This window comes from Solea senegalensis, linkage group LG14, assembly GCF_019176455.1.
Source record: "Solea senegalensis isolate Sse05_10M linkage group LG14, IFAPA_SoseM_1, whole genome shotgun sequence".
NCBI lineage: Eukaryota > Metazoa > Chordata > Actinopteri > Pleuronectiformes > Soleidae > Solea > Solea senegalensis.
In genome coordinates, this window is record NC_058034.1 from 1,456,442 (window position 1) to 1,474,379 (window position 17,938).

Below are 17,938 nucleotides of genomic sequence, written 5' to 3' on the forward strand. Positions count from 1 at the left end.
TTTAATTTGTCTAATTTGTGCCCTGAATAGAACACACATTTTTTCTATTCATGGAGGTTCTTGTTGAAGGACAGAAAGCATTCATACATACTCATAAAGTACATGTTCTACAGAAATCTTCTACTTCAAATACGGTGCATTTAATGCTGTTCTGGTCAATATATGTATATAAACCACACTATTACAAGACAATATTTAATGTGTTTATTGAATAATCCTCCTTTTCTTTTCAAACTCATTGTTTCTAAATCTTTAGCTAATATCTCAAATCATTTCTTTAAGATTCTCCTCAAAACAGTTAAACATCAGACAGTGAACACGACAACATTTAGCTGCGTGTTGTGGAGAAATAAGATGTCTGAAGCAAAGAGAGAGTCAAGACGGACAACACCTCACAATGGCCCTGAGGCACAGAGAAAGCAGATGAAGTGATGCACCCATCATGTACAAGTCTGTGGGGCAGTGTTATGATCTCAGGTCTAGGTTCAGTAACATCATGTGAGGTCAGCTGACTACCCGAATATACTGAGTGACCAGATTATTCCATCAATGGATTTTTTCTTCCCTGACGGCACGGGCATATTCCAAGATGACAATGCCAGGATTCATCAGGCTCAAATTGTGAAAGAGTGGTTCAGGGAGCATGAGACACCAGAGTCCAGACCTTAACCCCACTGAGAATCTTTAAGATGTGCTGGTGAAGGATTTGCTCCGTGGTCAGACTCTCTCATCATCAATACAAGATCTTGGTGAAAAACGAATGCAACACTGGACGGAAACAAACCTTGTGACATTAACAATTGATCAACGCTAAAGGCGCTCCAACGAAATATGCACATAAGTGTGTGACCTTTTCTTTGGGCGACAACTTTTTTTTTTTTGCTGGTTCTCACGTCATGAACTTATGTGTGTAGCACACAAAAGGTGCCTGTGAAAGGAGAAATATGGCCCTGGGGCTCAGGAACAGAAAGATTAGTGAACCAGTTCCGTGTGGGCATCACCCAGTGAGGTGTGAATGTTTAGACAGTCAGTGTTTGAACTAAACTATGCAAGAAATATAAGGAATAAGTGTTATTTTCCCATATGTTTCTCAATTGGTGGTGAGACCTAATTTGCTATTATTCTGTTTTTTTTTCACACCGATAAATGTTATTTTATATTCACAAATCCCAATTTGTCTCATAAGATCTTAACCAGGTGTCCTTAACCCAGGATGGACAGTTCAATATACGTTGTGAATACTAGTAAATAGAAATGAGCACGTGGTAGGGCAACGTAAAAACAGCATGACACCAACCTGTTGTGAAATTCATAAATCTCAGGCAGGTTTCCAAACAGCACGTCCCTTTTGTTCTCCAGGGAAGGCGGCGTGAGGTGGCTGAGCTCAGAATTATCCAGCTCTGCAAAATAACCCTGGGGAGGACAACAACAGTGATGATGATGATGATGATGATGATGATATTTGTGAGGCGAGTGACGATGACACCCGAGTACCTGCTCAGGTGTGTCTGTTTCCAGGCAGGCTGTTTAATCTGAAAGTGGTAATCAATGTGACTTAATCCAGTGTTACTTGGATATGAGATCATGGAAATAATAACACTAACTCTGTATCACAGCATTTTTTACATAATGACAAATGTTTTTGTTTCATTTGCTCAAGTGGAAACTTTTGACCTTAAGTAAAAACTCTGCATGACACAATGAGAGCCAAGCCAACTTTAAGAAATAAAAAGCTTCGCCTCCTCTGACAAACATTCTTGTGTTTGCTATTGTTACTCACATGAGGGAAATGCAAATGTACAGTTTTTGCATCCACAGTCTGCTGACGTTGTGTAGGGTCAAGTCACTTTGATGATGTGTGTTGTTTTATTTTCATCATTCAGGTTCAGTACGTTGGAACCTACTTATTGATTGTGTCATTTTGACGTACAGTAAATGCTGCCACCTGTGTGTGCTAGGATACGTGTGGACCTCATGTAAACGTGCATCGTGGTGGTTCAACATGAATGTGTGACGCAGATTAGACATGAGTGCACACTTGGTATAAATGAAAGTGGATCATGTGTGTAACTCTGGTATGGAGAGGCCTCCGTGTGACACAAACACTTGAGTATTTGCAGCGCATATTTGTATGTATCATGTGTTTGGTGTAAATACACCATAACAGAAAGGAGGTTTAGAAGCTGTTCATATGTAGCATGTTTTCCATGTATAAATGTGTTGTTTTAAATGAAGCTCAAAGGAAAGCACTGTTGTTGTTGTTGTTGTTTTCTATCTTTTTTGGGTGCAACCACATGCACTGAGATGAGGAAATTACATTTTTTCAAGTGCAGGGAGCACTTACAGAGCATCTTTTGATAGTTAGGCCAAATAAGTAGATCAAACTGGTCTTTAAACCGCCAATTATACAGACAAACTCGATTCTTTGGGGTTTAAAGGATCAGATGCACTCAAACATGGCAAAGCTTTTTCTTTTTTCCACACAAGCCTTGGCTGCCAAAGCTGCTGTGAGAAAAATGGTACGCTTGTAATCCATTATCTCCGTTTTGATATATTTTGTTGTTGTTGTTGTTGAATGTGTTAACTACATTATTGAGGCTGCAAATACACTGGTGGATTCTAGTAACAGCAGACGTGACAGGAACTTGGATAAAAACACCTCAGGCTTCTTCAATGCATTTTTCCCTCCTTTTAAGTTGTTACATGTGAACAGTGCTTTATTGCTCGTATCAGAAAATATAAAGATTCTCTGTCTGTGTGAACTATACCTCCATGATGCTCTGCAGCTCCTCCACATACAGCCTCTCCGTCTCAATCAGCTCCGTCATGATGTGCCTGCACATAATCAGAATGAGCTTGTTATGAAAAGAGCCAATTATTTATTTATTCATCTGCCGTTGCTCTTATGTTCACTCAATTCAGGCTCACAAACAAAACAATAAATCAGTGCCAGTAATAAACACTTCTGTGAAGTGCTCTTTGGTCATGTGAGTGCGGCGTGTCTGCGCTTCACTATAGCTCTGTCCACACTCGCTCTGTCTAATGCAACAACATGAAAACACAGTAATGGCTTTTCATGGCACCGCGGTGATGAGAGAAGAGTTTGTGTGGTGAGATCAGACTTTATCAGGATTCATCTCCCAAACAACCAAAAGTGGCACAATTAAAAAATACTGTACAAAGTTCCCAGTCATTTTCAGTCCATTTGGATCCATTTGGTCTGTTAAGTTCAGTTCAATTATGATGCTTTCTCTACATATTTGTCTCTGAAGTTTATGTCCAACATTCATGAGTTACTGATGTGACAGCACACTGATAAATAACAGCCTACATTTGGTTCAGGTGAGTGAGGCTGCACTCACATGTACTTGTCGCTGGACTACTGAGGTGCTGGAGGCGGTTATCAGACGTTAGCAGAGCAGTGGGACTTTGTTGCAAGGTGGTGTTAATAAGTAGTGTCATTTTTATTTGATGACTTCATACTAAACCTCTACTTGTAGTACAAGTACAACATGTACAACAGTATCCAGCATCACACTTCCCTCCTCGGCTTCTGCTTGTCACAGGTTTCAATCAAATCAAATCAAACATACACTGTATGGACAAAAGTATGTGGCCACACCTACTGAATTCAGGTGTTTTAATCAGGCTTTGGGCTCGGCCCTTACCTCCACACAGAAACACTTCAGAATCATTCAGGGACCACCTCCATATTAAAGTAATGTATACTCTATGTATTTGAAAACTCTGTTGGTGTAATGGTCAGGTGTCTGAATACTTTTGTCAATACAGTGTACTTCGTTGTCCCCACAGGGAAGTTATTCTTGAGCAAAAGTACTACAATAGCTGAAGAACAACACACAGCAATACAGCAAGCAATTCACAGTATATAAATAACATCATCAAAAAATGTCATTTAGCAGACGCTTATAAGGGAATTGAGTAGAATGAGCCAGGCGTGGAGTTGACCATGATATCTTCTGCACACAGGGTAACGGTCTTAACCACTGAGCCACTCCACCCTATATTGCACTTGTCCAAGAAAATGAGTATCGTATCTGCCCTAAAACATTTCAAATATAAGGAATACTAGAAATGTAGGCAGTGCTTATTGAGAAACTTAACTTCATTCATTTGCTTCCTTGTTAAGTAGTGTGATTAACATTGGAATAAATTAAAAATAAACAAGAGCGTACAAGACAGTTGGTTTTATATTTGCAAGCATTATGATGTTCGCCTGAAGGTAAGAGATTATATTCAGGAGACAGAATCATGTGATGTGTCAAATAGAATACTTTTTAAAAACAGAGACCTGTTGAAAGTCTTTAAAAGTAAGATTTGCTTAGAAACATTCATGGCCAACAGCTGTGCTAACCGACATAGGATTAATGAGCGTCTCAGCATTGTGCCGGAAATGACTCAAGAATTTGCAATGCTGCCAAAAATTAAGCAGAGGAGTTCACTTGCGTCTTGGATCGGAGCAGAAGCCAATAAGAACCTGTGTGCATTACAGAGTTATTTTAACTGTGAGTAAATGCTGATTGAACACATTCCCGCCTACTCACAGGAAAATAGTCGAAGGCAACCCTTTCAAACCTGCACTCACAGGCAGATGCACATACTGAATGTTTGTAATAGTTCTTCCCCACTGGTCAAAAAACCCTAACCCAGGATTAAATGGGTTTAAGAGTTGTGTAGAGTTGGCTCAATCAACCCTTTATGAACACATGTGAAAAAGGTTTGAATGTAACAGACATTTGTTTAGATATAACAGTGACAGCTTTGACCATAAACTTTACCATGAATAAATAGAAATAATTAGCCAAAAGAAGCCAAATATTTTATCCGAATAAAAACGTATCAGTTGATAAATCCTAATTTAAACATTGTTTTATGAGTGATAGTCGAAGAAACTGGTTTTAAGCTTCATTTATGGCTTAAAGTGAATTTCTGCAATATATAAACATATGCAAATATTAAAGGCAATTATATAGTACGGAGGTATCGATTTTTGTCCCGTACCTTCATGTCAGCAAAAAATAAACACTGATACTGATGCATCTGTAGTGAAAGACTCATAACTGTGTGTGTGTGTGTGTACAGTCACGCAACATTGAATCACCTCCTTTGTTCGTCCATGCAAAAACATTTACAAACAGGAAGGAGGAACGAAGAAGAGGAGATGTATAGAGGTCTGCCCCTGTCGTAAAGTTGTTCCTCCCAGTTTACAGCACAAAAACCACCCACCCACCCCAGTATACCCACACACTCACACACCCACGCTCAGAAGCTCAGTCAGGAATCTTCAGGGCGAACAGAGGAAGCTGGACAACTGCAACTGACTGGGAATAAGATGAGCAGAGGAAGGAAAGAGAGAGTGACAGGAAAAGAAAAGCTGTAGGGAAAAGAAATAGATGAGCAGAGGAGGATTTATCTTTACCCCACGTCCACCTGAATAACTGGTAAGTCTCTCTCTCTCGTATGTGTGTGTGTGTGTGTGTGTGTTAATATAGTTATAACATAGAATCTGTGATGTAATCAGACGACTCACAGTCAGTGTGAGAAACGATCACCACATCTAACCTGTTACTGGGTCCTCATGTGAATAAATCAAGACTGAAACTAACAATGTAATTAGTGATTATTTATCACAATTAATCAATAGTTATTTCGTCCAAAAAAGATCAAACAATGTGAACATGTTCTGGTTTGGTTTCTCTTCTACGACTGTAAAATGGATATCATTGGAAAATAAAAACACTCAAACCGATTCATCTGATTAATGTTCTGACTGACTCGAGTAGCTTGTACAATCCTACTTGATGTTGTGGCTTGTCAAAGTAAATTGTGAGTTTTCCCTGTGTTTACAGTGTAAGTCAGAATGCTGCACGTTTTCTCAACACTACTCATGACAGCAACTGGATCCTTGTGTGGAGTGAACAGGATCGTTACAGATGTGGGAAAGCCTTTCATTTCATTGATCCTGACATGCGATGAAGTTTCAGTGAAAATCAAATACATTGTACATACATTACTGAGCCTTATGGGTTAGGGTAGGGCATCAACCCAGTGACCCTTGACCCCCAAAATCAAATCACTCTATATGTAAATCATGTAAACCTTTGTATCAAATGTGAGGAAATGAACTCAAAGCATTCTTGAGATATCATGTTCAGCCGGACAACCTGCCACTGGGAGTCACCAGCACAGAGGCAGAAAATAAACCAACAAAAGTCAACAAACAAATCAAGACCCTAACAAAACCATCTCATGATTTCCCTGAACAATTCATTTAAATTAAAATTAGAAAAAAGCTACAAATAATGTGGACAGTTCATTTGTAACAAATAAAAAAAATGTGTTGTTTGTCTCAAACAAACAACAAACAAAACCTAGAGAGCCCAACTCAAAATCAAACAAACATACAAATATGGCAAAAAGATTAACTTTGTCAAAAGTAACTAGTACCAGTAAAAAAAAAGAAGAAGCAGCCTGATGACCAACCATCACGACAGTAGGACATTTGCTTACATTCAAAGCTACTCATTTACAAGAGAAGCAGGACTGGTTAAGCAAAGGTCAAGGAAATCATCAGCAACTTCCTGTTATTCAAACAGCTGTGAAGCATCTGCATCATCTGCTGAACTAAAGAAAAATGTGAATGAACAACATTTAACCTGATTCACGTCAATCATGTGGCATTGCATCAGTTCACCTACTGCTGAGGTTTTAGTCAGTTTGTTGCTCAGTATTTAAAACTTTAGATTCCTTTGACTATAAACAAATGTCTGTAACATTCAAACCACTGTCAAATTCACACAGTGTTTATTCAGTCTATCAGCTTCACACGACTCTTTCAGTGTTTCTCAGTATAGCAGTGTTTTTAGACTGTGTCAAACTGCAACATTAACATACTGCACACAGGAAGTGAATCCAGGTTTGATAGTATTACTTGACAGAGCTTTTTTTGCAATGTTACAACACTTTTAATCAGTTAATCAATTAAATTTCCCTGCAACATTTTGTCTATTTGTCAGAGATAAATAACATTTGTTTACATTTTTATTGTTTAGTTATAACATTATAACTAAGGGTTTGTATCAAACATATAAAGATAATTTACTGTTCTTCCAACCAAACTTTCCCATATTTTAAGCATAGTTCTGATGCTTTCATTACAGCAAATGTAAAATAATAGCCTTAGATGAATCCAGCCGAGTCTGCCAGTGATTTGATTTCACAGATGCAGATGTGTCTGGCAAGGATGCCATTTTGGTCAACTTCAGAATGACAAACCCCTGGAGTGCTTAATGCACTGACGACAGAGAAGAGACATCTAGCAGCTTTTGTATACATCCAACATGGCGGCCACTGAAGATCAGCTGTCTTTCGGTTGGGCTGTTAAATGTCCATTTCAAGTTGTTAGACGCCGTTACTAGATAGCAACCACTCCTAGAAAACTACAACAAGCTCGGTTGTTGACACGTCTTCAGGATCATTGGTCTGAGTGGTTGTAGGTTCATCCAATTGCTTACAAGGCCCTTCTTCTATGTCTGTTGACCACGCCTCTTGCAAAATGGAGGTGACTACACCCTTTCCAGACTCATAAATCTCAAAATAGATTGAGCTGCAGTTTGGAGTGAGCCAGGCAAGTAAAATGATGTCCGTTTCCTTCGACTATATTATGTGCATCTAGGTGGGTGACCGTATCCTATGCGATTCTGTAGCCCAATAAGAGCTAAAGTGGTTGCCGACCCCCATAAACACAGCAGTTGGTTTGGGTTCGGCATTTTCAAATTTTCCAGAGACACTTTTGAAGAAAGATGTGCTCTGATCACGCCTTCCTTTGGGAGGACACACCTCACATAATTGTGGTGTCATTGTCAATTTAATGAAGCTGTTTCAGTCAACTTGAAGGCCTTTGAACATCAATGGTGACATGAATAAAAGGAGATCCATTTCCATGTATCCTCTCTTTTCGTGGCAAGTGTGACACAATTAAGCAAATAAATGAAAAGTCCCAGAAAAAATAACATTATGGTAAGAAACAGGTGGATTGGGCGTCTAGTGATGATGGCCTGGTGCAGTCATTTTACTAATAAAGACAACAAGGAAATGTAATGGGGATGTTCCTGTTCTGAGTCTAAACAATCTAAACAGTGGATCTGTGTCTAGTCACAGGAAGTGCCCACGCCCAAGCCTCATGTTGTCACAGCTCTCTATTGTTGTCCAGTCAAAATGTGCTGCTGTGGAAATGTGTTTTCTCTATTATGAAGCATGTCTCTGCTCAAGGCTAAAGCCCCTCTATTATAGCTGTGTATGCAGGGTCAGCACTTACATTCACAGCTCACCAACCGTCCATGAAGGCAGTTTGGGGGTGTTTACAATATACAATGGTGAGTTTTGGGTTTGAAGGCTAGTCTGATTACTTTAGAAATCATTACTTTTCCAACTTGTCAATCACAATTCAATGTCTACTTTGGTTCTAATTTAGTTCAATTTGTGCCCAAAATCTGGGCCCTGGATCTGTAAAGAACCAAGAAAAATGACTGGGGTAACTTGATTATCATTATGCAATTACAGTATATGAATTAAGATTATAGATCATTTTAAACATTACTAGTACCAGTGGTAATAGAATGGGACCCGAGCTAAAACTGACCGCATAAAACTTTGACCTAAACCTGTACGGGCTCTGGGTTGGTTGAGTCTTCCGTCCTATGTTCCAGTTGGACTCTTGAAGACTTCTAGTTCCATGAGATCAGACCATCAGATGCAATATTATAAAATCTACAAATAGATGAAGTAGAATAAAATTGTTGAACTACAGATAGACATTTACTTTGATACTTTGAAATGGACTGGGTTCTGCTGTCATATGAGATATTGCTAATGTGTGGACTGTTCTATTATTAGACTGAACGATCACAGAGGAAAAGGAGAGTTGAAGGCGGCAGGAATTCATGAAATTGACAGGATGTGTTTCCATGTCCTCAAGAGCAAACAGGATGCCTTCACAGTCACCAAGTGATACAGCTGATAATGAATCGCCTGCACCGTGTGCGACCTCTCAGCAGTGATGTTATTTTTGACTGTATTACTGAGTCACAGAGGCATGTGAGAGACATAAAGTCCTCCTTTAGAACGTCTGATTACCAACATAAAGTTGAGGGGGTGAGAAAAAGCTTTAACCAATAACAGCAAGTTCATTTGATCAAACCACTTAACAACATGCATTTTATCCCTCAGTGTGCACGAGGCTTGTTCATGAGACACTTATGGTTTGAGGTGTCTCCAAAAAAAGCTAGTCCTGCATCATCACCACAGACATTTTAAATGACAGCAACACATGTACTTAAACTCAACTCTGAGCTCACGCCTGTTCAGCACCAGCACCACATAACTATATATGTAGACAACTATGTTATATTTATGTTAAAGAACAGGTAGCAGCACACAAAGAGATTACTCATTTTACATATGAATAATAAACATTTATAGACTAGTGCCACACATTGTCACAATCTAAACAAATCAGTGTTGTTTTCCTGGACCCTTTCAAACTAAATTTCCCTCTGCTCTGTGTATCCAGGGCAGTGGAGCAGAAAACTAAAATCATCCTCAACAACATTGAAATCACATAACACACTTACACCACGCCCTTCAGGGATACCTTTATAACTGCCTCTTTCAATTGCCAGTGGAAGGGAACCAGATCCTGAGCATACAAGGACCTCAGCACTCTTCTTAAATGAATAAGGTTCAGTAAAGTAATCCTCTTTAATTTGAACATAGCATCTGAGCTTTGGTGTACTCCAAATCTCTCTTACGTATGTGAAGCCATTTATCTCTGACTGTATTTACTTTACGCTGAAGTTTATAACTATTTCCTGTCGCTGCCAAAAAGAGACAAAATCGCTCAACTTACCATTTGCCAAGCAACAAATGAAAGCTGCTTTTTTTTATCTAATGAGTTATAACATAATATTATCATTAATAATAAAAATGCCATAACTCTTATCTTATTGTGAAGTGCTACCAAATAATCTGCATTAAACTCCCACAGCTCTGGGCAACAGTGTTACACCACAGAATCAAACCACAGCAATAAAAAGTGCATTTTACCACTAAGATCACTATTAAATTCCAGCTTATGCAATAAAGCAGTTACCATAAATTTCACTGCCAAGACTAACAATCAAGACAAAGAACGCTAAAATCATAAGAATCTTAAATCATAAAGGAGTAATAATCATAGAGAGCTACAACAATGATGTTGATGACTCATTTTGTCAAGAAAGATTTAGGAATACTGCCTTGCTCTTTCAACAATGGATAGAATTAATTAGCACTGCATGAAATGAATAACATTTAGGGACAAATAATAATTTCATTGTTAAACATCATATTTTTCAGTTTGTCGTTCAACATGTTGACAAACATAATCACAACTCAAGCACCTAAATCCACCACAGAGACAAACAAAAATGGATAGAACGTGTTCTCTGAATGCTTCGTTTTGTAGAAAGACGTCATGTCCCACAGAGACAAGACAAGACTCTTTCCTAGCATTCTGGGACCAAATAATTGTTAAAGGGCACCAAGTGTGTATCATAATATAATTAATAAGGTGCCATTTGGTGAAACAGGTCTATAAAACTTAAAAAAATACAAGCATGAACTACGTTATCTACAATTCTCTGACATTGTTTTTCCCCTTTTCATTGCACGCTGACATCACAGTAACCGGAGAGGAGGAGGACGGAGAAATAATCCAAGAAAGGGGTCGGACTCAGGACACAAGCAAGATGCCAGTCGTCCAATCGCTATGAAGGAGCTTTGCTTCACACAAAATCAGAAAAAGTTGAGAGACAGAGCACCCACACGGCTGAGACTTCAGACTCAAGCTGACTGGACTTGACTCAGGAGAGGTCAGCTGGTCATCAGCACAAGAGGAATGAAAAAGAAAATGTGTGAGGAAGACAATGGAAGATTAAGTCAAGGATGAGAGGGAGGACAAATAGATTGATGAAAGGAGAGTGAATGTAAGCACCTTTGCACACCAAATCATTTAATTCATTCAATTATTTTTTTTATTTTTTCAAACAAACTTGATTCTTTCAAAGCTTTGCTTTTGATGGATACTGATCAAACCAGCTGTTGATGACATATCACTAAAAATATATACATAATCAAATCAAGTCATCTCCTCAAACTGACTGACAGATGTGTTAAAATATTGATAAAGCGGTAGAAGATGAGTGAGTGAGTGAGTGAGTAAGTGAAGAGTGAGTGATACAGTAGTAACATCAAAGTCATAATCATCATTTCAAGCCATTTACTTGCGTCGCCTTAAATGTGCAAAGGTCTTATTTAAGCCTCATAAGGAAATGAGGCATAGTTTAAATAACTCTCAAATTAAAAGAAGAATAGAAGACCAAGAAGGACACCAGGAGAGTGGCGGATACTCGTGTATTCAGACAAACCCCCCTCACAATGTTCTTCAATTTCCGTCGTATCCATAAGATCCAGTGCGTGCAGCTGCTAACTACATGCCTGGTGCTATGCATGGTGATGGTGTGCTGGGAGGATCTGGATCACCATGTGGTTAGTCACGTGAGATCCTATACATATCGCTACCTAGTCAACAGCTACGAATTTCTCAATTCATCCTTCTCCGTCACCTCTAAACATCACAAAGGAAAGAATGGTGGTGGTGGAAGGAGTTATGAGTACCTCATTAATCATCCGAGTAAATGCGGAGGTGACGGTGACGGAAAAAGCCAAGACAACGTCCTCCTCCTTCTGTTTGTGAAATCGTCGCCAGAGAACTTTGAGCAGCGTCAGGCCATCAGGGAGACGTGGGGGAACGAGAGCCTTTTTTGGTCAGAACTGAAGGCGAACGTGAAGGTGCTGTTTGCCCTCGGGATGCACCCAGACTTAACATGGCGATCCCGAGTACACAGTGCACTGCTGCAGGAGGACCAGGCCTATGGAGACCTCATCCAGCAGGACTTTGAGGACACTTTCCACAACCTGACGACCAAACTGATCCTGCAGTTCCACTGGTGCCACGAGTACTGTCCACAGGCACGTTTCCTCATGTCTGCCGATGACGACATCTTTGTCCACATGCCCAATTTGGTTAAGTGGTTAAGAAGCCAATCGGGGGCTAAAGATCTGTGGGTGGGACATGTACACAGAGGTTCTCCTCCAAATCGCCGCAAGAGCAGCAAGTATTATGTTCCCTATGACCTGTACCCATGGCCGTCCTACCCGGACTACACGGCAGGAGCAGGGTACGTAGTTTCAGGGGACGTGGTTGCTAAGATCTACCATGCCACTCTGTTGCTAAAGTCCTCCATCTACATTGATGACGTCTTCATGGGGATTTGTGCCAAGGCCATGAGGGTGTCTCCCCAGGAGCATGTGCACTTTTCCGGGGAGGGCAAGGCTCCATACCACCCCTGCATCTATGATCGCATGATCACATCACACGGTCACACCGATGTGCACTCTCTGTGGCGAACAGCAACAAATGAGGCAGTGTATAGCAAGTACAGAGGGTTTACGGGAAGTGTTTACTGCACAGCAGTGAGAATGATGCTGCTGTGCCTGCCATATTACCACAGCACATACCCCTGCATGGCTGCTTTTACATAAATGTTCAGCAGAATGGGGGAACATTTTGAATTAGTTTTATTTGCACACACACCAGTTAATAATAGTAAAGATGACCTCTGCATTTAACCCATCCTTTTTTACACACCAATCGTGGAAACACAAACTGAGCGCAGAAGCACTGGGCAGCACTGTTTTTTGGGCACCTTGCTCAGGGTTACCACAGCCCTTCGAACCAGCGACTTCCCAGTAACAAGCCCTGTGATATGTGTTTGCTGTGTCTTATTTAAGATTAAAGCTGCTCTCTTATGCAAACACTGGATCCTCAGTGATTGGATGGTTTGTGTTTCACTGTGCAGGTGTTTTTACAGCGACGACACCTCCACAGCCATTCACACTGTTACTCCTCTGAAGAGGTTTAACCACATATTACCTTGAAACTTGCTATTTAATACTATCAATGAGGAAAAGAGTTCAGTAAATGATGTATGATTGCTGTTGCATTTTAAAGTGTAAAGTTGTGAGTGTTTGTTAGAGTACAATGTACGAATATCGTGGTTTTACATCTTTGTAACACGAGTAGCTTTTGCATCCAAATATCTTTGCATTTTAGAAACAAAACAAGACTTTTAGCAGACGTCACCATAGACCACGTGTTTTTCACCACTACAAACTGAAGAATAACACAGCCAGATGTAAGGACAGTCAAACTTCCACGTTACATATGAGAGATGTGTTCTAATGTGAGTGGTCAGCAAATCTGGTGACACCTGTAATACTAGGTCCACAAAACGCTTTGTTTTTTTGTTTTCTTCTGGTTATTTTTTAAATTGATTGTAAATAGTTCACAGTTCTTTGAAGCTTAATTGCAAAAACTGAAAATAAAAATGTGTGAATTTATTTGTTTTTAATGACTTCATGCCCCTCCTACAATACCTTTGTGGCCCACCAGGAGCATGTGGTTCACAATTTGAGAATTACTGAACTGAAACATGTATATTTCCATACAAAAAAGTAATCACTAATTGGACATTGGCACAGGACAGACATTTTGCTGAGTCATACACAGAAAATCCGCAGAAGATCAGCAGTTTCTGAAATACTCAGACCAACAAAGAGCCAACATTCCACATTCAAAGTCAGTTAAATCACCTCTCTTCCTCATTCTGATGCTCAGCTTGAACGTTAACTGCTCTTCTTGTCTACTCTACCATGTCTACGTGCCTAAATGCAATAAGTTGCATTAGTCAGAAATTGAACATGTGTACCTAACAGCAGCTAGTAGCTGAAGAATGTAGACGCTGCCACACAGACACACAATGTCAGTATTATCATGATATAAGGGCTGGACAATAGTACAATGGCAATATAACAAAGGTTCTATATAGCGATATTATGTATATGTATTGTGCAAACACACTTTGAGAACAAGACACCATACCAATTAAATGCTTTGAACCAGATTTGTGAAATCTTTCATTCACACAGGTGCAAAACTTTATCTTTAATTATCTGACATTTTGTTGTGATAATTATCCGTATAGAATGATATAATACTTTTTTCATGCCATAACACTTTTGGCCATTTCACTCAGCCAAAGCTAAAATTGAAAACAGGAATTACTTTCAAAATGATGTAACTGATAATAGGTTGCAGATCTAGAATTCAGATTTTGCTTTGTTTTTACTTCTCTGTCCCTCTGGGCTATTTCCTTTTTTTGACCGCACTGCTTTGCTCTGTTTCCCTGACATTCTTCCTCTTCACTTTAGTTTTATTAAAACACAAGTGGTCCTCTATGTCACCTTTTGGACAACCAGCACCACCTGCTGTTTATGTTGATGCTCAGAACATTTTCTTTCATCAAGCAGGAAAACTTTCTGATTTAAGTCTGCTCCACACAGAGGTGGGTACTTTCAACACAATAATCCTGTCCACACACTCTTAGTTCTTAAAACATCTTTGTCCACATAAAAACACCAAAACAACCCACTGTGAAGTGCTGTCAAAATCATGCCAAGTCAACAGGAGGTAATACATCCATAACTGGCCAATCAGAGGAGAGGCAGACAAACAACAACAAATAAAAATAAACCCCATCCTGAAGGTCCAGTGAGCAACTTAAACACTGGCTACATCTGATGCCACCACACAAATCATTAAGATCAGAGACACACACACAGTGTGATGTTAAAAGCCATAAACTCCTTCATTTACAATGAGAAATTCAATTTTTCCAAAATAAATAGGTTTTTAGAGACCTAATACCCACAGTTTGTATTTGTGTGACAGAAAAGGCTCCATTTTCATTAATACCACCAGATGTGCCCTTACCTGCGTCTGTTGGACAAACTCTCCTCCGTCTCATTGGACAGGACGACGTGAGTGGAGCCTCCTTGACTTTCCTCATGCATCACCTCTATCTGTGACACACGCACACATACAAAAACACATTATAGATTAGTATTTAATTGCTGGGACTTGGAGATGCTGCAACAACATAAATTGAAAAATGAAACTGAAGACATCCAGTTTCATTTTTCAATTTATTTCTCTCTAGTACACCCAATAACACTGTTTAATGGTGCATTTAGGTACATCCTGTTGGGGGTTCAGGATCTTATCAGTCACAAGTCAATATGTAACTGAAGAAAAAGTATAGTAAAGCTACAAAGAAACATTGAACCAGTGACCTAAAAGCAGCTGTTTTTGCTGGGGCTGTAACTAATTATTTTTATTACACTGTTATTTTCCTAATTGATCAATTTTTGTATCCCAACTGTCCCAAATATGTCCACAATGCAAAGACCAATAAGTCAACATACTAAAAAATAATAATAATCTGAATAATAATCAGAATAATCTGAAATTAGACATGTTTATTATAAAACACTGATTTATGTAGTGGTCAGTTGTTGCAGACCCGGTTACTGCTCCAGCATTAAGTCTCAACACAGATCAGTTTAACACCCAGTGCAAACATGGACACAGTGGAGCCAAGAAAAAGAGCTCATGTTTGACGTAATGTGATATTCTGCCACTATTTTTTGGCACTTTGTTTAAACAGCAGCCGCTCGGCTGTGACACAAATGTCCTGCTGTCATCAGTTTAAGGTGAAACACACACATATGTACCCACACACTGAAAGATGAACAGCAGCAGTGATTTAATGATGACGCCTGAGGGGCGGAGTTTACACAATCATCACATCTGCTAAAAATACACATAGACACATAGCCTCTAATCACTGGATTTAAAAACAAGATGTTTGCAAAGAGAGGTTTCAGAGTAAATGTTATTTTTTATGATGTGGACTCAGTGTAATGAGTTATTTAACTGCGCTTATGTGAAACTATTTCTCGACTCCACTACATCTTTAAGTGGGGGAGGTTTTTTTTTTGAGAGCTAAAGGTTGTCATATATCGCAAACTGGACCAGACTGATGAAATCACAGAGCATTCATTGATGTGTGGACGTGGATTTTGCAGAACCTCGGCTTTAAAGGAGAACAGTCCTAAATTAAATGGATCTTCTCCATCTGCTCTTTGTTATGCTCAAGTCAAATTATGGAAAAGTCTTTTCATTGCACAGAGATGATGATAAATGATAAAGCACAGACTGTTCTGTTGTAACTGGTCAACCATTTTCAGGATGTGAAGGAAATGCTGTTCCTCTTTCTTGGCCTCTGTTCCTGCTTTACCTGAATTTGTTAAGGTGTGTGTTCTACTAACAACAATGCATGACTTATGCAAATACGGTCAATGTGCATCACACTGGTGCAGAAGTCTTCAGCTCAACAACTGAGGCTTTTTACATTATTATATTATTAGTAGCTCATGTTAATAATATGTTATCATTCAAATGTGTATGTAGGTATTACACTGATTGTAGTCTTTTAGGGATGCAACTCACAATTGTTTTCGTAATCTATTAATCTTTTGAGTAGTTTTCTGAATAACTGATTAGTTGCTTTGTACATAATATATCAGAAAACAATGAAAATGATCATGTGTGGTGAATTTGAAATCATCCTCTCAACAGATAACACATTCAGAAGGTAAAAAAAAAGGTTTGCAGATTCACTCAAGGCATTAGTGAGATGTAGTAGACGGACAGAATTATTAAAAAAAGACATGAGAGAAATGGAGGAACCTAAAAAAAAGTCTATATGTCTCATATGTATCTTACAACAGGATGTTCTATGTGTTTATTTGGGGTTTAATTGCTCCAGAATCAGACGTCAGTGGGATCAGAGGATGTACCTTGATGCCGCCCTTGGCCTTGCGTATGATCTTCTTCTTGTTGGGATCGGGGTCGGCCGTCTGCTTCCCGCTGGTGGTGTTGTCAGATGCTCTGCGACTCAGAGCTGCAATGATGCAAGATCACACAGAATAAATTATTTCACACATCAGAGCCAATTATGTAACTTCACGTCTTCAAATGATGTGTCAAAACAGAAAATCTGTTTGTATCAGACAATGTTACACTCTTACACTTAAAACCAGCTTCTCTGTCCATTAGTTAGATAAACGTCCAACTCACGCTGGTGGTTTCCTGTTGTTCTGGTGGTGTTCCTCACCGTGGGTCGTTTGGGGGAGGACTCGGGCCGCGGGGCCACAGGCTGGACAGGCCTCGTCTGTTTTGCCGAAAGTCTCTTCAGACTGACGTGCCGCTTCTCAAACATCTCCTGAACGTCCTCCAGACGCTTGAGAGCCTTCAGGACACTGACCTGCAGATGAACAGCTCACTTTCAAACCCCTTGGACAGGAACAGAGAATCCGGTCGTCTTGACAACCAGTGTGTTTGTGGACCGTACCTTTAAATCCTCAGAGAGCACGACTTCGTACTGGTTGTGGAGGTTCCTCAGTTCGGTTAGCTGGTTCTTTTCTGCCGACTCCAGGAAGCGTTCAATGTCGCTCAGAGCTGACTCCGCCCCTTCCTGTGACTGACACTTGTCTACAGCCTGAGAGGCCAACAGGTAGATCCCAGACTCACACCACTGGTTCACCTGCACACAAACGGCAGAACATTCAAACAGGTTCAAAATGGCCATGAACAAGAGCAGAGCGAGAGAAATAACTAGAAGTGCTCAGTGGTTGCACATCTCCACTGACCAAAGCCGATTTTAAGGTTCAAGAGGCCAAACATGTTTTATGAGGCTGCCGTGATGTACTTTAATAATCCCACAACTTGGACATTCCTGTGTAATAAACTGGATAAGATAACAAAATAAAATAAATGGGTGATAAAGAACAAAATAAATATAAACAAGTTAATTATATGAACAAAAAAAGTAATAACCATTAAATGTGTGTAAAG

The 17,938-nt window shown here is 39.6% G+C and overlaps 2 protein-coding genes across 10 annotated transcripts in view; one reads left to right on the top strand and one right to left on the bottom strand.

Moving 5' to 3' along the window:
- The window catches only part of mcf2l2 (MCF.2 cell line derived transforming sequence-like 2), a 70,882-nt gene that overhangs the window by 26,087 nt on the left and 26,857 nt on the right, over positions 1-17,938 (bottom strand). For all 9 annotated transcript variants that reach the window (XM_044044778.1, XM_044044784.1, XM_044044780.1 and 6 more), the window contains 6 exons: positions 17,436-17,627; positions 17,162-17,348; positions 16,882-16,985; positions 14,954-15,042; positions 2,769-2,835; positions 1,298-1,413 (listed from right to left, as the gene is read on the bottom strand). In XM_044044778.1, the coding sequence (XP_043900713.1) occupies positions 1,298-1,413; positions 2,769-2,835; positions 14,954-15,042; positions 16,882-16,985; positions 17,162-17,348; positions 17,436-17,627 (755 nt within the window). The remainder of the gene's footprint in view (positions 1-1,297; positions 1,414-2,768; positions 2,836-14,953; positions 15,043-16,881; positions 16,986-17,161; positions 17,349-17,435; positions 17,628-17,938) is intronic.
- Positions 5,241-13,521, top strand: b3gnt5a (UDP-GlcNAc:betaGal beta-1,3-N-acetylglucosaminyltransferase 5a). Its single transcript, XM_044044787.1, has 2 exons — positions 5,241-5,462; positions 10,744-13,521. Exon 2 carries the CDS (start codon positions 11,497-11,499, stop codon positions 12,661-12,663), a length of 1,167 nt encoding a protein of 388 aa, XP_043900722.1. The 5' UTR covers positions 5,241-5,462; positions 10,744-11,496; the 3' UTR covers positions 12,664-13,521.

Coding starts and splice junctions, on each gene's coding strand:
- b3gnt5a (XM_044044787.1), top strand. CDS start 11,497: ATGTTCTTCAATTTCCGTCGTATCCATAAGATCCAGTGCGTGCAGCTG.